Source organism: Gopherus evgoodei, chromosome 11 (assembly GCF_007399415.2).
Source record: "Gopherus evgoodei ecotype Sinaloan lineage chromosome 11, rGopEvg1_v1.p, whole genome shotgun sequence".
Taxonomy (NCBI): domain Eukaryota; kingdom Metazoa; phylum Chordata; order Testudines; family Testudinidae; genus Gopherus; species Gopherus evgoodei.
In genome coordinates, this window is record NC_044332.1 from 80,031,173 (window position 1) to 80,052,262 (window position 21,090).

At 63.4% G+C, this 21,090-nt stretch overlaps 1 protein-coding gene across 3 annotated transcripts in view; it reads right to left on the bottom strand.

Annotated features, from left to right (window-relative positions):
• Positions 1 to 20,433, bottom strand: part of PTPRN (protein tyrosine phosphatase receptor type N) — a 48,611-nt gene extending 28,178 nt beyond the window's left edge. Inside the window, exons 1-6 of one of the 3 annotated variants that reach the window (XM_030580574.1) lie at positions 20,317 to 20,433; positions 6,763 to 6,813; positions 6,149 to 6,262; positions 5,844 to 5,949; positions 2,194 to 2,428; positions 1,380 to 1,536 (exon numbers count right to left, since the gene is read on the bottom strand). In XM_030580574.1, coding sequence (XP_030436434.1) covers positions 1,380 to 1,536; positions 2,194 to 2,428; positions 5,844 to 5,949; positions 6,149 to 6,262; positions 6,763 to 6,813; positions 20,317 to 20,323 — 670 coding nt within the window. In that variant the 5' untranslated portion in view covers positions 20,324 to 20,433. Of the gene's footprint in view, positions 1 to 1,379; positions 1,720 to 2,193; positions 2,429 to 5,843; positions 5,950 to 6,148; positions 6,263 to 6,762; positions 6,814 to 20,316 lie in introns of all 3 variants that reach the window. The other 2 variants (XM_030580573.1, XM_030580575.1) reach the window with 2 other exon arrangements.
• Between the last annotated feature and the right edge of the window lie 657 nt (positions 20,434 to 21,090).

The following is a 21,090-nucleotide window of genomic DNA, read 5'->3' on the forward strand; positions in this document are numbered from 1 at the left end:
GGATGAATCAGCAATGTGATGTGGCTGTGAAAAGGGCCAATCTCATTCTGGGGAGTAGGAACAGGAGCATCGTATGGGACATGGGAGCTCACTGTCCCGCTCTGCTCAGCACTGGCAATGCCTCAGCTGGACTCCTGTGTCCAGTTCCGGGCCCTGCACTGCAGGAACAATGCGGATAAATTGGAGAGAGGCCAGAGGAGAGCAACAGACCTGACCAAAGGTTTAGAAAACCCGACTGTGACCAAGTGGGGGGATTTCTTGTTTTTTTCGGTGTTTTCCAGGGTTGCATGCAGGGGGGTGGGACTCAGCGTCCCCGGGTGTGACTGGTTTAACAAGGGGAGGGGAGAGGGAGTCTGTTGGGACAAAGGACCAGAGAGGGGACCTGGGACCCCCAGTCGATGGCCTGGAGGATGGAGACCCCAGCGCAGGAGTCACAGCCGGTTCTGGCCAGTGGGAGGACAATGGGCTGCGGACCCGGTGACCTAACCAGACGGTTCCAGCCAGCGGAGGCGAAGAGGAGAGGAGGCCCAGAGGACCCCGTTTCCCTAGAGAGAAGCCAGTGGACAGAGGGGCTTGGGGCTGGGGATATCGGAGGCCCAGCTGGGAAGCAGGGGGCTCGGGGCTGGAGAGGGGGAGCAGGCAGAGCCCCCCTGGCTGCAGAGGGACTGGGATGTGCTGGGCTGAGGGAGGCCAGGCCTGAGGCCCTGAGAGTTTCCCGTGCTGGGTTCAACTCTCAATAAACCCTCCTGTGTTACGCTGGCTGAGAGTCGCTCCGGGCTAAGAGAACAGGGCCGGGGGGGGGGGAATTATTCCCTCGGGGGTGAGGAGGCCTGGGGGGCCCAGAACGAGGGGACTCCCTGAGGGGCCCACAGCAGAGACAGATGTGCTGAGGCTCAGAGAGGTGCGGCTCCAGGAGGTGGAGGGGCCTGACCCCAAGAGACAGCGGACCCCCGAGAGGGACTGTGGCACTGAAAACGGCACTCCCCACGGACCGCACGGGGCCATGAGTGGGCACGATCTGTGATTCCGTGACACTGACCTCTGAGGAAAGGTTTAAAAACCAGGGCACGTTTAGTCTGGAGAAAAGGAAACTGAGGGGGCCGTGAGAACTGGCTTCCAACATGCTACTGGCTGTTACAAAAAGGCTGGGGATCAGTTGTTCTCTGCGTCCAGTGAAGGCAGGACAAGCAGCAATGGGCTTAACCTGCAGCCAGGGGGACGGAGGTTAGCGACCGGGAAAAGCTTTCGAGCTTTCTGGAGCAGGCTCTCAAGGGGGGCTGGGGAATCCCTGTTGTCAGAACAGGCTGGACAAAGCTCTGGCTGGGCCGGACTAGGTGTCCTAGGAGTCTGCGGGCAACTGGCTGGAAGGCAGGGGTTACCTGACTGCACCTGGGGACCCAGGGCTGCCTCCTGCTGTCTGTTCTCTTCGTCAGGCTCAGCGTAGTCCGGGGGGAGCCCATGGCCGTGCTGGGCCTTCGTGCTGGCAGGGGCCAGGCGGCTCGCCTTCTCTCTCGGCAGGTAGAGCATGCCTAGGTCCTGGAAAAGACGCCCTCCGTCCAGCCCTGGCTGCCCCCCATAGGAAGGGATGGGGCTGGCCCCAAAGAGGGCTTGGGAGGGCTGGGCAGGGGCCCTGCCAAGGAGAGCAGGGGGCTCAGGGCTCTGGCTGTCCAAATTGCCCTGGATGGGGCTCAGCTGCCGTGCACCATCCTGGTAGCCAAACTGAAACCAAAGCACAGAACCATCACGCCCTCAATGCCAGGAACAGCCATCCCGGAGAGCAGTTTACCGTGGGCTGCAGTGCTAACACCTCCTCCCAAAACCCTGGAGAATAGGGACCCCTCGCCTGGTGTGGAGATGCAACCACCTCTGAGGTGGGTTGTGACTGCTGGTTAACAGCCGCATTGCACAGCAGTTTACAGACAAGCTGGTGACACAGAATCTGCGTCCATCGGGAACACAGGGAGTCGGAATGGGATGATCAGCCAGAACACCTGTTCCTGGGGGGCCCCCCACCAGGGAGCCAGCCAGAGACAAGCGCAGCCAGCAACTCTGAAGAGCTGTTATTGGTGTTTCCGCTGGAGCTGGGCCTAGCCAGGGTGTCTGTCTCATCTGCCCGTCCCGCTCTCCTCACCCACCCAAGGCCTCCTGGGCCCCGTGTCAGGGCCAGAGGAAGGTGGTCTGCCCCCCACTCACCTTGTGGTATGAATAGGGGTGCAGCAGGCCTTCCTCATAGCCCAGCTCAGGTGGGGGGCTCAGCAGCAGGAGCTCCAGGTATCGCTGCAGCAGGGCAGGGGGCAGTGGTTCCAGGCGCGGGGACTTCTTGGTGCTGGAGGGCGGCAGGCGCGGAGCCATCTGCAGAGTCCTGCCCAGCTGGCTGGGCTCTGATGGGAACAGGGCCATCCGCGGAGCGGCATGTAGCGGGGAGAACCTTAGAGACACGATAGCCCTGGAGAGTGACATGGCTCCCCCTTCTTCTCCACCAGCCCTGAGAAGCAGGAGAGCAGAGGCCAGACAGCCGGACCAGGGCCCCCCGGAAACACAGGCTGCGGGCATGACACTATGCCCCATATTCTTCATTGAGATATTGTTCAGGTATAAATATGGCATAAGTGAGATGCCAGGGGGTGGGGGCAGGATAGCTTAGTGGTTTGAGCATTGGCCTGCTAAACCCAGGGTTGTGAGTTCAGTCCTTGAGGGGGCCATTCAGGGATCTGGGGTAAAAATCTGTCTGGGGATTGATCCTGCTTTGAGCAGGGGTTGGACTAGATACCTCCTGAGGTCCCTTCCAACCCTGATTTTCTGTGATTCAAAGACGTGTTCTATGCAAGATGGCTCATGTGAGATATCATTGGAAAGGTCCTGATTTACTGAATGTGATTATCCTATTTGTATTTCTGTATCTGAAGTTAGGAATATTGACAATGTAACAATTACAAGTGGGTTTACATCAGTGGAGGGAACACCCCCCAAGGCAGAATGCAAACAGCCGGGATGGGCCATTAGGGGGAACAATAGGACTTTGAAGATGCTAATCTCCCACCTTCCTGAGAAGCTGCTTTGACACTGCCGTTTCACGTAATCATGTCATCTGGTACTGGACTCCATCTTGGACTGCTAGCATTTTTCCAGTAGTTAGGGGTGGGGATCAAACTGGGAAACAAAAGGATTCCCCCCAGATGTAAATCCTATTTAAGGCTGGGGAGTTAGTCAAGGTCAGTTCCTGTGATGAACTGGGAATGTTCTTAATGTTTTCTCTTAATACTGTGTTGGTGCCTCAGTGTCCCCTAGGCAGCTCTGAAGTATCTAGATGGTGGGATAAGGGTGTGAGATTGCTGCAGAGCAAAGGGCCAGTGCACCTAAATGCCTGGCACTCTGTCTCCTAGCAACTGATGGCCTGGGCCCCCCCTCTGCAAAGGTGCCAGCTGAAGGTGTTGGAGACAGAGATCAGGTGACCTCGTGGCCTGGAAAAGGAGCTGAGCAGAGAGGAGGGGCTGGGAGGGGTTGTTAGTCTGGAGCTGGCTGGGGTCAAGGAGTGAAGTGCAGACGTGGGGGGTCTGGCTCACTGCCCCCCAGAATGGACCCGGCTGAGGGGTCCGGTTCTCTGTACCTACAAGCTCTGTTTTAGACCCTGTTCCTGTCATCGAATAAACCTCTGTGTTACTGGCTGGCTGAGAGTCACGTCTGACTGCGAAGTGGGGGGGCAGGACCCTGCTGGGGTGGGCTCGCTGTGGGAAGCACACGGAGGGGCAGAGGATGCTGAATGCTCCAAGGAGAGACCTAGGAGGTGAAGATGTGTGAGCTTCTTGCCCTGAACAAGTCTGCTCCAAGGGAGAGGAGGCTTCCCAAAGTCCTGCCTGGCTTGGTGGGGAGCAGTTCCAGAGCATCGCCCGGGGACCCCGTGACAGTTCCTCACTGAATCCCCGCCCAGGATGACTGCTGAGAACATCTAAGAAACAAGGACTGGTGGGGGGAGCTGAGCTGAGCCTGGGCCAGAAAAGGAGTCCAGCCTGTGAAAGAACCACCTGGAATTTAAGCTTCAAGCAAGAGCAGCTGGCCTTCAGGAACCTCTGCAACCTGCTAAAACAACATTCAGGGTGAGAAATTACCACTTGCAGCCAGTTTCTTCAGTGTATGAAGCTTAGTTTGCATGTTTGCTTCATTTGCTCAGTAATCTGCTTTGATCAGTTTGCTGTCCCGTATAACCACTTACAATTTATCTTTTGTAGCTAATAAACTTGTTTGGTTTTCTTTAAGCCAGTTTGTGCAATTCATAACTGGTGGGGGGGGGGGGGGGCAACAAGCTGTGCATATCTTCCTCCACGTTGTGAATACATTGAGGGAGGGGGTGATTTTCATAGATTTCTGTGCAGTGCAAGACAACACAATTTGGGGTGCAGTACTGCGCAATCCCCTAGCCGATTCTTCCCATGCAGAGCTGATCTCAGTGTCTGTCTTTCTGCAGCTGGGCGTGTCCCTACCTGTGTGTGTGGTGGAGGGGGTTTGAGGGCCTGGCACAGCAGGACAGGGTGAGGGAGTCCAGGTTGGTGGAATAGGCGGGCTCAGTGGAACTCCAGTACACCAGGTGGCATTCCAGGAGAGCAACCCATCACAGCAGGGGCCACCCTGAGTGCCCTCGGGGCTCCTGTGGGGTGCAGGAGAGGGGCTACCTTTTCGGGTGCTGTGTGCGGCCCTGGGCAGCCCCCTCGAGCTTTCCCACACAGCAATTCTCTCCCCTTCCCCCCGCATGCTTCACTACCCATAGAGAACCCTGGGCTCTGGCAGACCAGCAACACGGCAGAGAGGCCCAGCACCCCAGGTGCCTGCGCTGCCTCCCCATGCTGACAAGGGACCCCCGCTTCCCTTGGGCCAGACCTAGGCAAACGAGAGCAAAGCTGCACCAGTGCAAACCTGCTGCTTTCTGGTTTGCTCACATCCTCATACAGCGAGAGCTAAAGCTTGGCACCACTGGGCTGTCCAGCGCTCGGTGACCGTACAGACCTGCAGCCAGGCCCCGGCCCCCCAGGGGGAGAAGGGAGTCTATGGCATGGCACCGGCTCTTGGCAGGCCCCTACCCCGTACAGGAACATCCGCCATCTGCAGGTGTTTTACTTGCCCCAACCCCAGCACTAACACACTGACACAGCCCAGCAATTAGCTAACGAGCTGGCAGTGGGCAGCACCCATGGCCCGCCTCACATGGCCAGCTCCAGCGAGTGTGTAGACCTCCAGGAAGGGCATCCCAGGGCCAGAGCTGTGGGTAGGGGCTGGAGTCTGAAAGGCTGGCAGGAACCAGGCTGTGCCGCTGCCCCCCCTCAGAGCCCAGGTCTCTGCCCCAAAGGCTGCTGTGTTGGCACAGAACATCCCCACAGCCTCTGGGTGATGGCACAGGCCCCCTCACTCAGCGACCAGGCCCCAGGAACCAGAGGTCTCCTGCCGGCCTACACCCCGGTGGTGTTCCCCCGCAGCCGGTTCGTGTGGCCATGGGTTGGGGGAGCCCTGGGGCCTGCTCCTTGCAGGGGCCAGCTGGGTAAGTCAGGGTAAGTCAGACACTCCCATCACAGATCCCCTGCGGTGCCTAGCTCTGCCAGGGTGCGGGTCTGGCGCAGAGGCAAGCGGGTGCCAGCAGCTCGCTCAGCCGCAGCGGGCAAGGTGTCTGGCCTAACGCCCACCAATGGGGGGAAGCCCCAGCCAGAGCGGGCACACGACACCCAGCTGCGCCCTTTGTACCACCCTGCTAGGACAGCGTGGGGGGCGGGAGCTGCTGGCAGGAGGCTGCCCCGGCGTGGGGTGGGACGGGATGGGAACGGCCGGACGGATGGACAGGCAGCCCCACCCGGCCCTACCTCTCCTTGGCCGCCGGCTCCCGCGCAGGGGGCGGAGGCAGCCTGGGAATGCGCTCCATCTCCTGGGAGATCACGTCCTGTGTGATGTCATCCTGCCACGACAACCCTGTCCACGGGGAGAGAGGCAGCCCATCAGAGCACAGCTACCGAGGGGCTAGAGCCAGTTCCCACGGAGACGCTAGGCGCCATTGCCATAGCGAGAGGAAATAGGGCGCCGGTGGCCCCGCTGTGGGACCGACCTCCCGGGCAGACCTGCCCTGGCCCAGGGAGGGCCTGACCCCCCCAACCCCCCCGCTGGGGCTCACCTTGTGCCGTGAGGCGGTGCAGCACGGCCTGTAGGCGCTGGAGCACCGGCGAGGTGACCTGGAAGTAGGGCCAGTCACGGGCCGCGCTCTCCTGGCACTGCCCAAACAAGCCATCTAGGAGCAGAGCAGAGATGGTGCCAGCCTGGGGGCTCAGCGCTGGGCCCAGAGGAGCCAAGGGGCAGCGAGCTCAGCTCCCGTGGGCCGGGGGGGGCACTGTCAGGCGGGCCCCTGGTTCCCCCCCTCATTCACCCTGCTATGGAGCAGCCACCGGCGGCAGCTCTGGAAGGGGACGCTGCAGCCAGCACTGGCCCCCGAGATCAGCATGTGCCAGGGCAGCCCTAAGTCACTGGTAGAGGAGAGCAGCTGGGGGCAGTTTTACCCCTCCCTAACCCATCTTCCACCTGCTCCCTAAGTCCCCCCCCAGGTGCTGCAGCCTCAGCAGCTCCCCCGGGGTCACCGTTCGTTGCTGGGGATTCACCACAAAGGCCCCAGGTCCTGGCAGGACTCAACCTCCCCCCACCGAGCCAGAGGGCACCACTCCCGGCTCCTGGCCCCTTTCCAACCCACCGAGCCGGAGCTGGGGCCAGCCCCCCTCAGGGCCCCTGGTCACTTACCCTGCACACAGACCTCCTGCTGGGAGCAGAGTCTCCTGTCGAACAGGCAGCCTGGGACAGACACAGGGACAGTTAGCACCCCCCCAGAAGGACAAACAGCCAGTGTGCAGGGAGGGAGCAGGGGGGCCCTCCAGAGGCAGGACCCCCCCCCACAAACCACACAGGGACTTCACCCCCAACATGCATTGCAGCCAGCACACAGCATGCTGCCCCCCTCCCCCACTTCACTAGGTGCCTGTCACAAAGTGAGAAATGTTTATGACCCTTCTGTGTGTCTCGTTTTCCCCTATACGCTGCATTGTTATGGGGGGGAGGGAAGACGACTGCGCTCAGGGCGAGCTAAGAGACAGTGTGGTGCCCCCAGCCTTCTGAGCCAGGGTGGGTCATCACTAAGGCTACCATTATGTCATGGAGATCACTGAATCTGTGACTTCCAGCAACCTCCATGACACCTTCTGCCCGGTGCCCCTGCCTGCAGCTGGGCAGCCGGGGGACCCAGGAGCTCCCCAGCTGGCCGCCCTGCAGCTTCCAGACCTCGCCCTGCTGCGGGGACCCTGGAGCTCCCAGCCACCATGAGTGGCTGGGGGGACTCTGGAGCTCCCACTCACCGCAGCAGGAGTGGGGGGACCCTGGAGTCCAGCAGTGGGGGTGCTGAATCCTCCTCCCTCCCCATTTGTCAGGGCTATGTTTAGTGGAAGTCAGGGGCAGGTCACGGGCTTCTGCGAATTCATGTTTATTGCCCACGACCTGGCCCTGACTTCTACTAAAAATACCCCTGACTAAATCTTAGTCTCAGTCACCACAAAGCAGTGGCCCAAGGCCAAGCCCAATCAATGGAGAATCCCAGAGGATAATGGCAAATCCAGTCACCATGACCTTCACCCCTAGCAACCAGCACCTGGGGGGGGGATTTCCCCACCTCTCAGCAGGGAGGCTGGGCACAATCCCCCTAGACGAAGCGCTGGCGAGGTGGGGATGAGAGCAGGCTGCTGGAAGCAGTCTGGCTCTCACCTGGGATCTGACCAGGGAGGTGAGATGGAGAGAGTGACAGAGCTGCGCTGGGCTCTGGGCTGACCAGAACGGACTTAGGGGAGCGCAGAGAACTGAAGGTTAAAGCAGAGCCCAAAGACAGCCCGTGCTGTGTCCCCGCTAATAAACCTGTCTTGACATCCGCTGCCCGAGTCACTGCAAACACTGGCTGTGGTGCATTAACCTCTGCAGAGCGGACAGTGTCTGTCTCAGAGCTCAGCGTGAAGCAGGAGGGCTGGACCCCCAGAGGTTCAGTCTCAGGAGCCGGTGAGGCCACAAGGCTTACCCTGAAGGAAGAATGAGACCCCCCTGGGGGTCTGGTGCATGGAAGGGGTTCCTCCGAGATACTGTTCTGAAGCTGGGGGTGCAGCACTGATCCTGGGGATCCCTGACTGTTGGTGGCAGAAGTGGGATGCTGAACGCACTAGCAATGTTCTACAACAAGTGACTTGCAGCAGTAAAACCAGGGAGGTCAAAGGAAATGGCCCCTAACCACCGCCCGAAGAAGGGCATCGGAGATGGTTTCGCGTGGGGAAGCCCAACAAGGCGCAGCTGATGAAGGACGATTACTCCAAAAGCAGGTTCCAGGAGGATCTGAGAGCGACAGAGGCAGCAGCCAGGTGTCCTCAGGACCAGGCTCCCCACTGATAGATTTGAAGTGGTGGGTGCTGAAGCAGAGGAGCTGGCTGACCGTGAGAAGCAGTGAAAGCACGAGGAAGAACGGTGGAAGAACCAGAACCAGCAAAAGCCTGAACTGGGGCCGAGGAAGCCGAGGGGCAAGAGGACCCACCGAAGGGTGAGTGGGGAAAGGCCCCGGGAACCTAGATACCGAACTTCTGCCCCAGTTTAAGGGGGGATATATCGATACCTACCTCACTGGCCTGTGCTCTGAACCAGGCTGACCCTGCAGACGGGCTCTGCTGTCTCACCCCCTAACTTGGGCCCAGAGCCATGGGGCGCACGGCCAGACGGACAGGGGACTAGGAGCTGTTCACAGAGGCTCCGTGCTGAGGTTGGAATGGACCCCTGGGGCGTATGGGAAACAGTTTTGGGGTGTGCAAAGATGTGAGCCCTGACCCTGCTGGAGAATCTCTCTTCGTGTGGGGTCGGGGGCGGGAGTCACCGCCCAGAGGATCATTGTAACCTGGCTGGGCTGGAGCAGCTCTGAGAGCCGTCCCCACGAGCTGACCATGTGGCCAGGAAGCCCGAGGGTCTGGCAGGGCCGGGTGGCCGGCTGGCAGACAAGTTTGGGGGTATGGCTCCGGGGATGGAAAGACCCAAAGGGATTGGCCTAAGCCTGGGTCCAGGGAAAGGGACCCAGCACAGGCGCCCCTGAAGCAGGATTCAGGTAAACCCAAAGGTGAGCGAGCAGCTGACCCATGCAGACCCCACCGAGGGGTCACACGGACCGGAGGGGCAACAGTGAAGGGGAAAGCAGCTGTGAGGCTGCTGCTGGTACCAGAGAGGCCTGGTCAGAGGGTGGCCATGGCGGGTTCTCCAGCCCACCAGGAGAGGGGGCGAGAGGGCTCTGTCCTGGGGGTGGGGGCAGCACGTTAACCCCAACTTGCCTCGGCCCAGCCCTGGGGTTTGGGGGCCTGCCAATGTGGGGCAACACCCGGCACCCCAGCCTCCTCAGCCCCTGGGGCAAGACCAAATGCTCCAGCGGTCACTGCCTGCCCCAACGTGGGGCAAAGACACTGCACGCTGCAGCCGGGATGGTGGGCCCATGGAGGTAGGGGGGTCGCTGCCCCCCCTCACACTCTGGAGACGAGGGGCAGGGGCAGTGGCAGGTCCCCAGCCCAGTTCCAAAGCTCCGTTCAGTCCCACATGGGACGTGTCCCTGATATGCTGCACTGTTACAGACGGGGGGGCAGTTTGCTCTCGGGGAGGCTCAGAGACCTCAGTGTGAATGTCACTTGGCTGTCAGGGGGGGGGGGGCATTACCAAGGACTGGCCTGGCCCAGACCTGTATCAGTGGCGAATCCGGGAAAACAACGGCAAAGCCAGCCCGGAACAGAGTGAGTGTGTGTGTGCATACGCGCCCCCACCTCTCTGCAGGGAATGGAGCACAATCCCCCAGCTGCAGAACAAGGCCAGCCTGGGGGAGGGGCGAGTTGGGGGCCCTCACCTGGGGACCGACCGAGACAGACGGGCTCACCACGGCGGCTGGCGTGGCTGGGCTCTGGCTGACCAGTGCTTTAACCTTCCTTTCCCCAGCCTGACCTCAGCTGAGTAACAAACCTGACTTCCGCCTGCCCTGGCTGCTGGGCGAGATGCCCTGGTCCCTGCCCGGCAGACAAGTCCCTGCCCAGGGTCGCTCTCAGTGGGGCTCCCGGTCTGGAGCCCACAGTGGGAAGCAGGGGGCTGGAGCCCCAGAGATTCAGTCCCAGGAGGGCACGTGGAGGAAGAGACCCCTCAGGGGTCTGGCACACAGATGGGATCCTCCAAGAGATGGTCCCAAAGCTGGGGGCAGAGCCCTGACCCTGTGACTGGTGACAGTGCCCAGCCCTCAGCTGTGTCTTGCTCCTGTCCGAGGTCCCTGCAGCCTATTCTCCAGGGCTCAGCCCAACCCAGCGTTAGACGGCTCGAGAGCCCCGCTCTCCCCAGGCTGGGGAGGTCAGTACGGGGCAGAAGGTGAAAGAGATACCAAGGGTGTGATAACCATCCCCCAGCAGGCCTGGGGGGGCTCAAACCCAAATCTCCCCGCAGGGCAGGGGGCAGCCAAACGAGACGTTCCCCATGTGCCCAAGGCACCGCCAGGCAGGCTGGGCAGGGCCTGCCCCGAGAGGCAGAGTGGGGAGGCACTGGCGGAGGCCAGGCCCAGGCCTGGAAAGTGGGAAGCCCGTGGAGTGGCAGGGAAGGGCGGGTGGGGAGAGGACAGAGATGGACAGGGGCTGGGGAGCGACGTGGGGACACAGGGGCTTGGAGCTCAGAGGGGAGCCGGGCCGGGGTCACTGCAGGGCTGCTCCCGAGGCCTGGCCCACACATGCCGTGTCACTCAGTAGCATGAGGGGGCCTGACGCAGGGATGGGGAGGGGCAGCTGCCACCCGCCGCGGAAGCTGCCAGCCCAGCCCACTCCCATCTGCCCCCTCACAGCAGCAGCATCAGGAGCTGGGGGGTGGGGGCACAACATGGGCCTGGTGGGCAGACCCCCCCCCTCAGCCCAGCAGCAGCCGATGACTCAGCCACACAGCGGCCAGGAAGCAGCTGCTGGTGGGAGGGGTCTGGCCGGCCTGGAGCAAAGCGCCCCTCTGCCATCGGCCATGGGCAGCCGGGGGCTGCTCTGCCTGGGGCACCCGACCACGCTGCCGCGCCCTGAGCTGCCCCACGCACTGGCTCTCTCCTGGGAGCCCGGCTGAACCCGGCACGGCTTCCACGCACAGCCCTGCCTCCGCAGGGAGATGGCCCCATCCCCACAGTCCGAGCCTGCAAGCCCCCGGGGGGGCCCTCCAAGGAGGGAAACAGGGCAGGGGAGGGAGGGACAGACAGACACAGCCAGGGACACTGGGAAATTCAAGCTGCAGCTCCCAGGGAGCAGGATCTGGCAGGGAATTGCCTCCAGGGGAAGGGCTGGGGGCCCAGCTGCCCCGGCCAGGAGCCAGAGCCGGCTGGGGAAATGATCCCCAAGGGAAGGGGCAGCAAACGAGCCCCCTGGAAAGGGCTGGTGCAATGACCCTGCCCTGGATCAATCTCCCAAGGTCTCCAGTCTGTGCTGACCCCCTGCCTGGGTGGCTCCCCCATCTCTCCTCCCAACAGGACACACACTGCAGGCCTGATGCTCTGCTGCTGAGTGTCCCAGCAGGGCCTGTCTTCCCCAGGGCAGCCCCCTTGCCCCCCACCCCTGGGGTATCAGCACAGTGCACAGCCCCTCCCTGCAGCCTGGACCTAGACTGGGCGAAGCCGCGGCCCCGGGGCGTATGCAGGGCCCCAAGCCAGGGGAAGGAACTGATGGGGCGGGGGGGGGCACGGAGCAGGGCACAGCCCCTCCCTGCAGACTGGACCTAGACCGGGCGAAGCCGCGGCCCCAGGGCATATGCAGGGCCCCAAGCCAGGGGCAGGGACTGACGGGGGGGGGGGGGGGCATGGCACGGCGCAGGGCACAGCCCCTCCCTGCAGCCTGGACCTAGACCGGGCGAAGCCGCGGCCCCGGTACGTATGCAGGGCCCCAAACCAGGGGCAGGGACTGACCGGGGGGGGGGAGGGGGCGGGCGAGGGGCGCTTCCCAGCCCCAGGATCCCAAAGCACCGCACATGAATCCTGTCTAAAGGCAAAGGAACCGCGACAGGAGCTGGCCACGGTGCTGAAATGCTCAGCTCCCTCCCCCTAAGCCACGTGCGGAAGAAACCTCCACCCCACAGGGCTCAACCACGACCTCTCTGGGGCAGGGACCCCCCCTTCCATTCAGAGACATGAAGCACCCAGCACCGCAGGGCCCCGCCGCGCTACCACAGCCCCAGCAAACAGACGGCTGCCCTGAACGGTGGCGCTCCCTCCCCGGCAGGCTGGAGGCAAAGCAGGCCGTGAACGCAGCAGCAGGACGGCGACGTCAATGCACAAGGGGCAGGAGAATCGCAACTGACCACAATGGCCCCTGCCGGCCTCGGGCTCCAGGAAGCTATGAGAACACCAGGACACAGAGAGCTTGGGGCCAGCAGGGACCACGAGACCATCCGGCCTGATCTCTAGGGCTGCACCCGTCCCCCCATATGGACTCAACAACCTAGCACCTTCCAGAAAGGCACCGGCCTGGCTTTGAAGACACCTACAGATGGAGTAACTACTACTGCCCTGGTAACACTGGAGTCTGCCCAGCTTCAGTTTCCAGCCCCGGCTCTTGTTCTGCCCGGCTCCGTTGGTCTAAAGAGCCCCTGGCACCCACTTGTCTCTCCCCGTGAACACTGAGCCACCGCAGCCAAGTCACAGAATCTCAGGGTTGGAAGGGACCTCAGGAGGAGTCTAGTCCAACCCCCTGCACAAAGCAGGACCAACCCCAACTAAATCATCCCAGCCAGGGCTGTGTCAAGCCTGACCTTAAACACCTCTAAGGAAGGAGATTCCACCACCTCCCTAGGGAACCCATTCCAGTGCTTCACCACCCTCCTAGGGAAATAGTGTTTCCTAATATCCAACCTAAACCTCCTCCACTGCAACTTGAGACCATTACTCCTTGTTCTGTCATCTGGTACCACTGAGAACAGTCTAGATCCATCCTCTTTGGAACCCCCTTTCAGGTATCAAATCCCCCCTCATTCTTCTCTTCTGCAGCCTAAATAAGCCCAGTTCCCTCAGTCTCTCCTCATAAGTCATGTGCCCCAGCCCCCTGATCATTTTTGTCACTCCACAATGTTTGCAACAAACCAAACAGACTGAGCCTTACTCTTCCGCCGGCCGGTGTTTCTGCCAGCCTTCCGTAGCCTCCAACCACCACCTACCTACGACATGGGCAGCCGAACCTGGGGCAGGTCTCCTCAGGGTAAATCCCCTCCCTGCTCCTACTCCCCTCTCCATACAGTCCAGGATCGCAGATCCTAAATCCAGCGCCAAGTCCCTGCTTTCGCCCTACTGGCCCTGTTCTGGGATGGCCGGCACTCTGCCAACACAGCCCAGCGCATCGCACCAGGCCCTGCACACACATGGACATGTCCTGCTCCAGAGCTGGCAAGGCAGCATGGAACGAGGAACAAAGCCATGCAGGGTCTCATCCGGGGAGTCTGTGCTGGAGCAGGGACCTGACCCTGACTTTTCCTGGGGTATTGCATGCTGGGAGCAGCAATCTGCAGGCCACAACACTCTCTGGGTTGTGGGGGGGCTGCAACCTGCTCCACTAGGGTGGCCCTTGGGCTCCTGGCACATTGCTGACGCAGCCCCCAGCTCACCACAGCTCTGCCTGTGCCAGGCCAAGGTCCAGCTCGCTGCCCCCTGCCCCCAGAGAGCTGGGACACAAGGGGGGCACAGGCTGCAGACCCTGTGCCACTGGGGCTGGCAGCTGCCAGCAGGGCATCGGGAGGTGGCCACAGGGACAGCCCGCACTGACCCCCCAGGGAGATAGCCCCTTCCCAGCCCCATGGCTCCACAGCTGCCTCTAGCTGAGGGGGGGGGGAGCCATGCCAGGAGCAGGTGAATCCCCACACAGATACGGGAGCCCTGCACCCCGCCCCCCACTGCAGGGAGGGAGAACCAAGGAGTCTCCACAGGACACTGAGTCCCTGAGACAGCTGCAGGCCTGGGGTACTGCAGGGATCTCCCCTTAAGCCCCCCCAACCCAAACAGCCCAGAGACCAGCCCATTCCGCCCCAGCTGCATCCCCATCACACCAGCCCAGCCATACCCTGCACGCCCCCCCAACCACAGCCCCACGGAGTCAGCCCAGCAAACTATCGAGTGACCTAGGTGCTCCGAGCCAGAGAAAAGCACAGGGGCACTTCCCTCAACCCCCAAGAGCCCCCGCACAGAAAGCCCCCAGGAGAAGCACAACCCCGCCAGAATGCAGGTGCACCCCCATAGTCAGTCACCCCCACACACCCAGCAGGGACAACCCCTCCCGGCCCAGGGGAGAACTCCCTCTGAAGGCTCCTGTGCCAGGCGGGCACTCGGCTGCTGCGGGGCTGGGGCAGACTAGCCCTACAGATGGGGGCATTGAGCTCCCGGTGGAAGAGGAGATGGCTGCCCCACATGAGCGAGGCACAGGGCAGCAGATGGCTTGGGAGTGGGGCAGGCCCCCTGGTGGGAGCCAGCCCCTCTTGGGATCAGATCAGACCTGGGACTGGTGAGTCCATCCCCCCCCGGCCGCAGGCCTCACAAACAGGGAGGGCAGAGCTGAGCAGCGAAGAGAAAGGACCGTGCAGCATCCCAGGTGCCCAGGGCCTGGTGAGTCACAGGCAGACGCACGGCAGCATCGGCTGTGACATCCTCAGCAGCGTGAGTCAGCAGCCTCCAGAGGCAGGAGAATCCGTGGCTGGCAGCCCAGCACAGGAGGGGGCTATGGGACAGCTGGGCTGGCCACGCTCTGCACAGCTACCCGCCTCCCCCCAGGACAGAGATTCACTGCCCCCCACCACAGCATCTCTGCCAGGGGAGCAACATAGGGCTCTGGGAGCTGCATTCAGGCGTGTCCTGCCCCAGGGACGCTGGCTCCAGCTTCCCACCGCAGCCCCGGGGCCTGTGGCAGCCCAAAGAGAGCGAGGGTGCCAGGACGCACCTTGGACAGGGAGAGGCTGGCATGACCCGGAAGATGCCCCATCTCTAGTCCCCTCACAGCTAGCTGGGGAGGAGCCTGCAGCCCTGCCTCCCCCTGAGCTGGCTTGTCCCAGCACACAGGGCCTGGGGGCAGCTGCAAGCTGTCCAGATGCCCACCTCTCTCACACGGGCAGCCCTGGGGCTTTGGGAGGGGGTTGGGCGGAAGGGCACAGGCTGCACCCACAGTCTGCGCACGCCCTCCGTGCAGGGGTTCAGTGCTTAGCCTGGGGGGAACGGAGCCCCACTGCCCTTCGGTGTCACTAGCACAGCACCTCCATGACCTCCGTGAAGGCCCTCCAGTCTAGAGAGGCCACTGCATCCTCCTGGCTCCCCAGCCCCTCATTCCCACACACCCCCAGGGCATCACAAGGGGAGCAGAACTGACTACAGGACATTAGCACAATTTCAGCTGCCAGACACCCCCAGCCCGGCCCCACACCAACTGTGGGGCCCACAGCACCTTCTGTGCAAGGCTCCGAGGGGCCCATCCCACGCTCATTCCCACGGGAGCCCACACAGCTCGGTCTGGCCCTCCCGAGGGGAGGAGCAATGGCCCCAGAAGCAGCTGCAGGGGCAGAGCCAGGCATGGGGCGGGCACCACGCTTACGGAGCCTGGATACGCCAAGTCCCTGGCCTCGCTCAGACCGGCTGGAGCCTGCTGTGCTTCATGTCCAAAATATTTGGACTTTTGAGGCTTCAAGGTCCAGGAGGAGGAAGGTAAAGTGCAGGGCAGCTTTGGAGCTGGCACCTTGCACCCTGGGCCTGCCCAAGTGCTCCCTGCTGGGGGCAGGGGGGCCCCTCTACACCCCACCAGTGCCCTAGTCTCACACCCCCCCCTTCCCGAGGGTTCTAAGGAACCCTGGGGTGCTGGGCAGAGACCTCCCCTTGCCCAGGGGCATGTGCCTAATGTGCCCTGCGTCAGGACACACCTTCACTCCTCTCGCTGCCTGGCTCCAGCCCAGTACGCAGGCGGGTGCACGGGGGTCAGGGCCAGTGGGACCTGGAACATTTCACCACCAGGGCCCCAGCCTCCACCCAGGTCTCTCTGCCCTCATCAGAGACTGGAGCCTTCCCAAGCCCAGCACGGGTCCCATCACAGCCTGGCCTCCAGCCGCACCTCTGCCTGCACCGAGGGACTGCCGTGAGCAACGCCCGCGCCCCCAACAAACCCACTGCATCCAGCTCAGAGCAGCCCTGCCTGCCCAGCGCTCCAGCCGGCCGGCCCTCCTCTGCCCTGCATCTCTAGCAGCATCCCCACTATTCTCTGCTCCCCTCAGATGGCCTCCCCTGGCACAGGACTGAGGTACCCCTCTGTTAGTAGGGCTGCAGGCGGCTCCACACAGGGGTGCTGAGTCCTGGGGTCCCAGTGCAGCACCAGGCCCAGCGCGGCTCCTACCCCGGTTCACCGGCACGCCCTGGGCAGCAGGCCTGGGGGAGCCCCCTGGCACCCACTGATCAATGCGTTATGGGAGGGAGCAGAGCTGGGCAGTGCAGGAACAAAACCCACTGGGGCACAAGCAGAGCCCCAAGCCACCCCCAGCCCAGACAGGGGCCTGGCGGGGACACCCCAGCCCAGCAGGCAGACAGAGGGCACTGAGCACCTCTGGCTCCTTCCCTAGCATCGTGGAGGGGACTCTGGATCAGGCCCTTCCAGCTGCAGGCCTGGGAAATGCAGGAAGCCCAGCTCAGCCCCACTACTGCGGGGAACCCCAATATTGGCAGGCCTGGCACCCCCTAGCCAAGGCACAAGAGCCCCAGCGTGGGGGGTGGAGAGGAGAGGAGAGGCTGCTTGGGGAGGGGGCGACTGGCACATCCCTGGCACCTGCCATGAAACCCCTTGGGCTCCAGGGACCTCGCCTGGAAAGGGAGGGTACCAGCCTGCGTCTCTCCTCTTCCAGGCACCCACCTGGACCCCGCAGCTGACACCACAAAGGGGCAGCAGCAGGACCCTGGGCAGGGGAGGCCCAGGAAACCGACGGGCAGGGGGTCTGCAGCCTGGAACAGGCAGCCGGGCTGGAGAAGGAAGCAGCTGGGATGGCGTCAGCGGGAAGGGAAGCATTTCCCCAGCGCTGACAAGCAGGGACCAGGGACCCAGTGACGTCTGCAGCTGAGCAGGGGAGGAATAATGCCTGAGACAGGAGATGAGAGCATCCTACAGGGCAGTGCGAGCTGGGGGGGCTGTGGGGCTGGGCCTGCGAGCTCCGTGATGTGCCTTGTGACAGGCAGCCACGCAAAGGGGTGACATCATCGCCCTGCAGGGAGACCCAGCTAGCTACCTGGGATGGAGGGGGGACCTGGGCTCTGCTTGTGCTCCTAGCTGCATTCCTTGGGGGTTGTTTGCAAAGCCTCCGGCTGGATCCAGCCCTCCGAGCCCCATCCCTGACAGCGCTGCCGATGCTCCCAGCCCTTGGGGGAGCAGGATTAGGGTGCAGCCCATGGGGTCACTCCTACAGCCAGCAACTTCCCAGGGCTCTGCCCAGCCTGGGATGGAACTAGAGTGTGGAATGACCCTGGGGGCAGAGCCCAGGGGCTGGGAGGGAAAGTGTCCCTGTCCGGCCCCAGTGAATCAGGGACAGGAGAATGAAATCGCCACCAAACTGACCCCCCATGACCTGCTCCCCCAGGGGGAAGCTAACAGCAGTGCAGGGAGCCTGGGACTCCCAACACATCACAGAGGGGATCCCACTTCCTCCCCCACCACATGCACACAGTGACCCCCCAAAAGCCACAACGGAGCACCACAGCCAGCACCCCCAAGCCCAGGTGTGCAGGGCAGGTGTGTAGGCTGCAGCCAGTCCCCCCAGGCCATGCACTACAGGGGGCCCAATGCACAGAGGGGGAGGAAAGGAGACTGCCTCTCACTCCCCCCCACAGCCTCTATAGTTGGGGTCTGAGCAGCAGCACTGCCCCATGGGGGTCCAGACAAGCGGAGAGGCAGGGTGCTCAGAGAGCAAACCCACCCGCCCCTCACACAGCCCCCATTGGCTGTAACCCGCCTGCTCCCAGCTGGACCGGGGCCTCCTGGCTTCCCATCCAATGCTGCTCCGCTAGCCTGGCTCTCCCAAACCTTGGCTCCCCTAGCCCAGGTCTCACCGTGGGTCCCAGTGCCCCCCAGCCCGGCCCGGCCATCCCCCGGGTCCATCACCCCCCAGTCCGGCTCTCACCGTGGGTCCCGGCGTCCCATAGCCCGGCCTGGCCCCCCCACGGGTCCATCACCCGCTGGCCAGGCTCTCACCGTGTGGCCCGGTGCCCCCCAGCCCGGCCCGGCCCCCCCACGGGTCCATCACCCCCCGGCCCGGCTCTCACCGTGGGGCCCGGCGCCCCCCAGCCCGGCCCGGCGCCCCCCACAGGTCCGTCACCCCCCAGTCCGGCTCTCACCGTGGGGCCCGGCGCCCCCCAGCCCGGCCCGGCCCCCCACGGGTCCGTCACCCCCCAGTCCGGCTCTCACCGTGGGGCCCGGCGCCCCCCAGCCCGGCCCGGCCCCACACGGGTCCGTCACCCCCCGGCCCGGCTCTCACCGTGGGGCCCGGCGCCCCCCAGCCCAGCCCGGCCCCACACGGGTCCGTCACCCCCCGGCCCGGCTCTCACCATGGGGCCCGGCGCCCCCGGCCCGCAGCAGCCGCCCGGCCGCCAGCAGGAGGCAGAGCAGCGCCCGCAGCAGCCGCCGCCCCATCCCGGCCGCTCAGCGCCGCACCACGCCGGGCCCGCAGCCCAGCGCCTCCCACCGCCCGCAGCCAGAGCCGGCCCCGCCCCCGCCCGACGGGCCAATCGCGGCCAGGAGCAGGGACACGCCCCCGCAGGGTGCACCAATCGCAGCCCGCCACTCGGACACGCCCCCATGCGGAGAGCCAATTGCAACCCAGCCTGACACGCCCCTCCGGCTCAACTAAATTGTGCAGGGACACACCCTGCAAACAGCCCCGCCCCTTTTGGGATAAACCAATCAGGACACTGGCCAGAGACCCGCCCTCCAGCACAGGGACCAACCGCATCTCGCAGGCGGGGTTAAACCCTGGGACTGCACTAATCACACTTGGCCATAGGACACGCCCCTCTCTGAGGGGCCCCGCCCACTGCTGGTGAAAAAACGCACAACCCAGGTGGAGGGCTGTTCCCTACAAGAGACACGCCCCCTGAGTAAGAGACCAATCACAGCCCAGCCCTGGGACACGCCCTCACACCAGGTGAGCCAATGGGATGGTTGTTGGTCTGGCCTCCCACGAGGGACCCTGGGCCTCCTGTTTGCCCCTGGGGCAGATTCATTGTCGCGGTGCAGGAAGCTGTGGGGGGGCAGCCAGTGGGGCAGGGCGGGCAATGCAGGGCAATGCAGATGGGCTGCGCGGGCAGTGGGGCAGGGCAGGGTAACGGGGCTGGGCGGGCAATGCAGACAATGGGGCTGGGCGGAGTAACGGGGCTGGGCGGGCAATGCAGACAATGGGGCTGGGCAGGGTAGCGGGGCTGGGCGGGCAATGGGGCTGGGCAGACAATGGAGGGCAATGCAGATGGGCTGCGCAGGGTAACGCAGGGCAGGGGCAGGGCTGACAATGGGGCAGGGTGGGGTAACGGGGCTGGGCAGGCAATGCAGACAATGGGGCTGGGCGGAGTAACGGGGCTGGGCGGGCAATGCAGACAATGGGGCTGGGCAGGGTAGCGGGGCTGGGCGGGCAATGGGGCTGGGCAGACAATGGAGGGCAATGCAGATGGGCTGCGCAGGGTAACGCAGGGCAGGGGCAGGGCTGACAATGGGGCAGGGTGGGGTAACGGGGCTGGGCAGGCAATGCAGACAATGGGGCTGGGCGGAGTAACGGGGCTGGGCGGGCAATGCAGACAACGGGGCTGGGCGGGCAATGCAGACAACGGGGCAGGGCTGACAATGGGACTGTGCGGGATAACAGGGCAGGGCTGAAAATGGGGCTGGGCAGACAATGGAGGGCAATGCAGATGGGCTGTGCAGGGTAACGAGGCAGGGCTGACAATGGGGCAGGGTGGGGTAACGGGGCTGGGCGGGCAATGCAGACAATGGGGCTGGGCGGGGTAACGGGGCAGGGCTGACAATGGGGCAGGGTGGTACAGCGGACGGGGGTCCTGCTGCATGACGAGGGCTCGTAGGCAGTGATATCAATAAATAGCTTCACCTCTAGTAAACCATAGACCACCTCACGCCTGGATCCCACACCCAGGGCAGGCCAGCACCACACCCCTGTGGGCAAGGCCTTGCCCATCACAGGGACAGGGACCACTCGCTGTTGTCTACAGATCATTTGCCGGGAGGGGGGGGGTGAATTCACAGCACATGGGGGCAGCGCAGGTTCCAGAACCACAGCATGTCCTTTGAGCCACCCAGTTCCTGTGCCTGAAAACCCTCTCGCCTCGGCTTTGTGCACGATGCCAGTCTCCAGCCCGGGCTGGTCCAGGAGCCAGGCTCTTCCTTCACTGCTCACGCAGCGGGCAGCTGGGAGAAACGCTGCGCGACAGACCGGCGAGGGCTGATTAGAGCTGCAGCTGGAGCTCCAGCCGGGCACCCAAAGCAGAACCAATTGATTGGGGAACACGGTGCTTCTAGGGGATGTAGCTCAGACACCCCTTGCTCCAAGAACCCCAAAGCCCGACCCCTCCCCAACCCTGCACTCCCGGGGAGCTCCTGCCCCTTTCACGGCAAGGTGAACCAACGTGAGGCATTTAGAGCCGCAAACAGAAAGTGCTTCTCGCCTTCCCCGGGGCAGGGCAGATGTTCTACTGAACCAATCGGCCCTTTACGAACATTAGCCAACAGCTCCTTGTCCCCAGGGCCGTAACGCAGCCTGGCACAGGCGACGGCAGAGGCGGGCTGAGAAGCCAGGCTCGTCACATTGTACAAATACCAGCGTGTGTCTGGAGGCAGGTTCAGAGCCAGCAGCTGGCAGTGCCGTCTGGGGGTGGCTCCTCCAGGCCGAGCCAAGCCAGTGCCCTGCGACGGGAGGAATCACCAAAAGCGGCTTTCGTCTAACATGACCAAGGAACTTTGTTAGACAGGAGAGTCTTGGCCTGCTGCCCCACAGAACTTCTGCCCCGTCCCCCGCAGC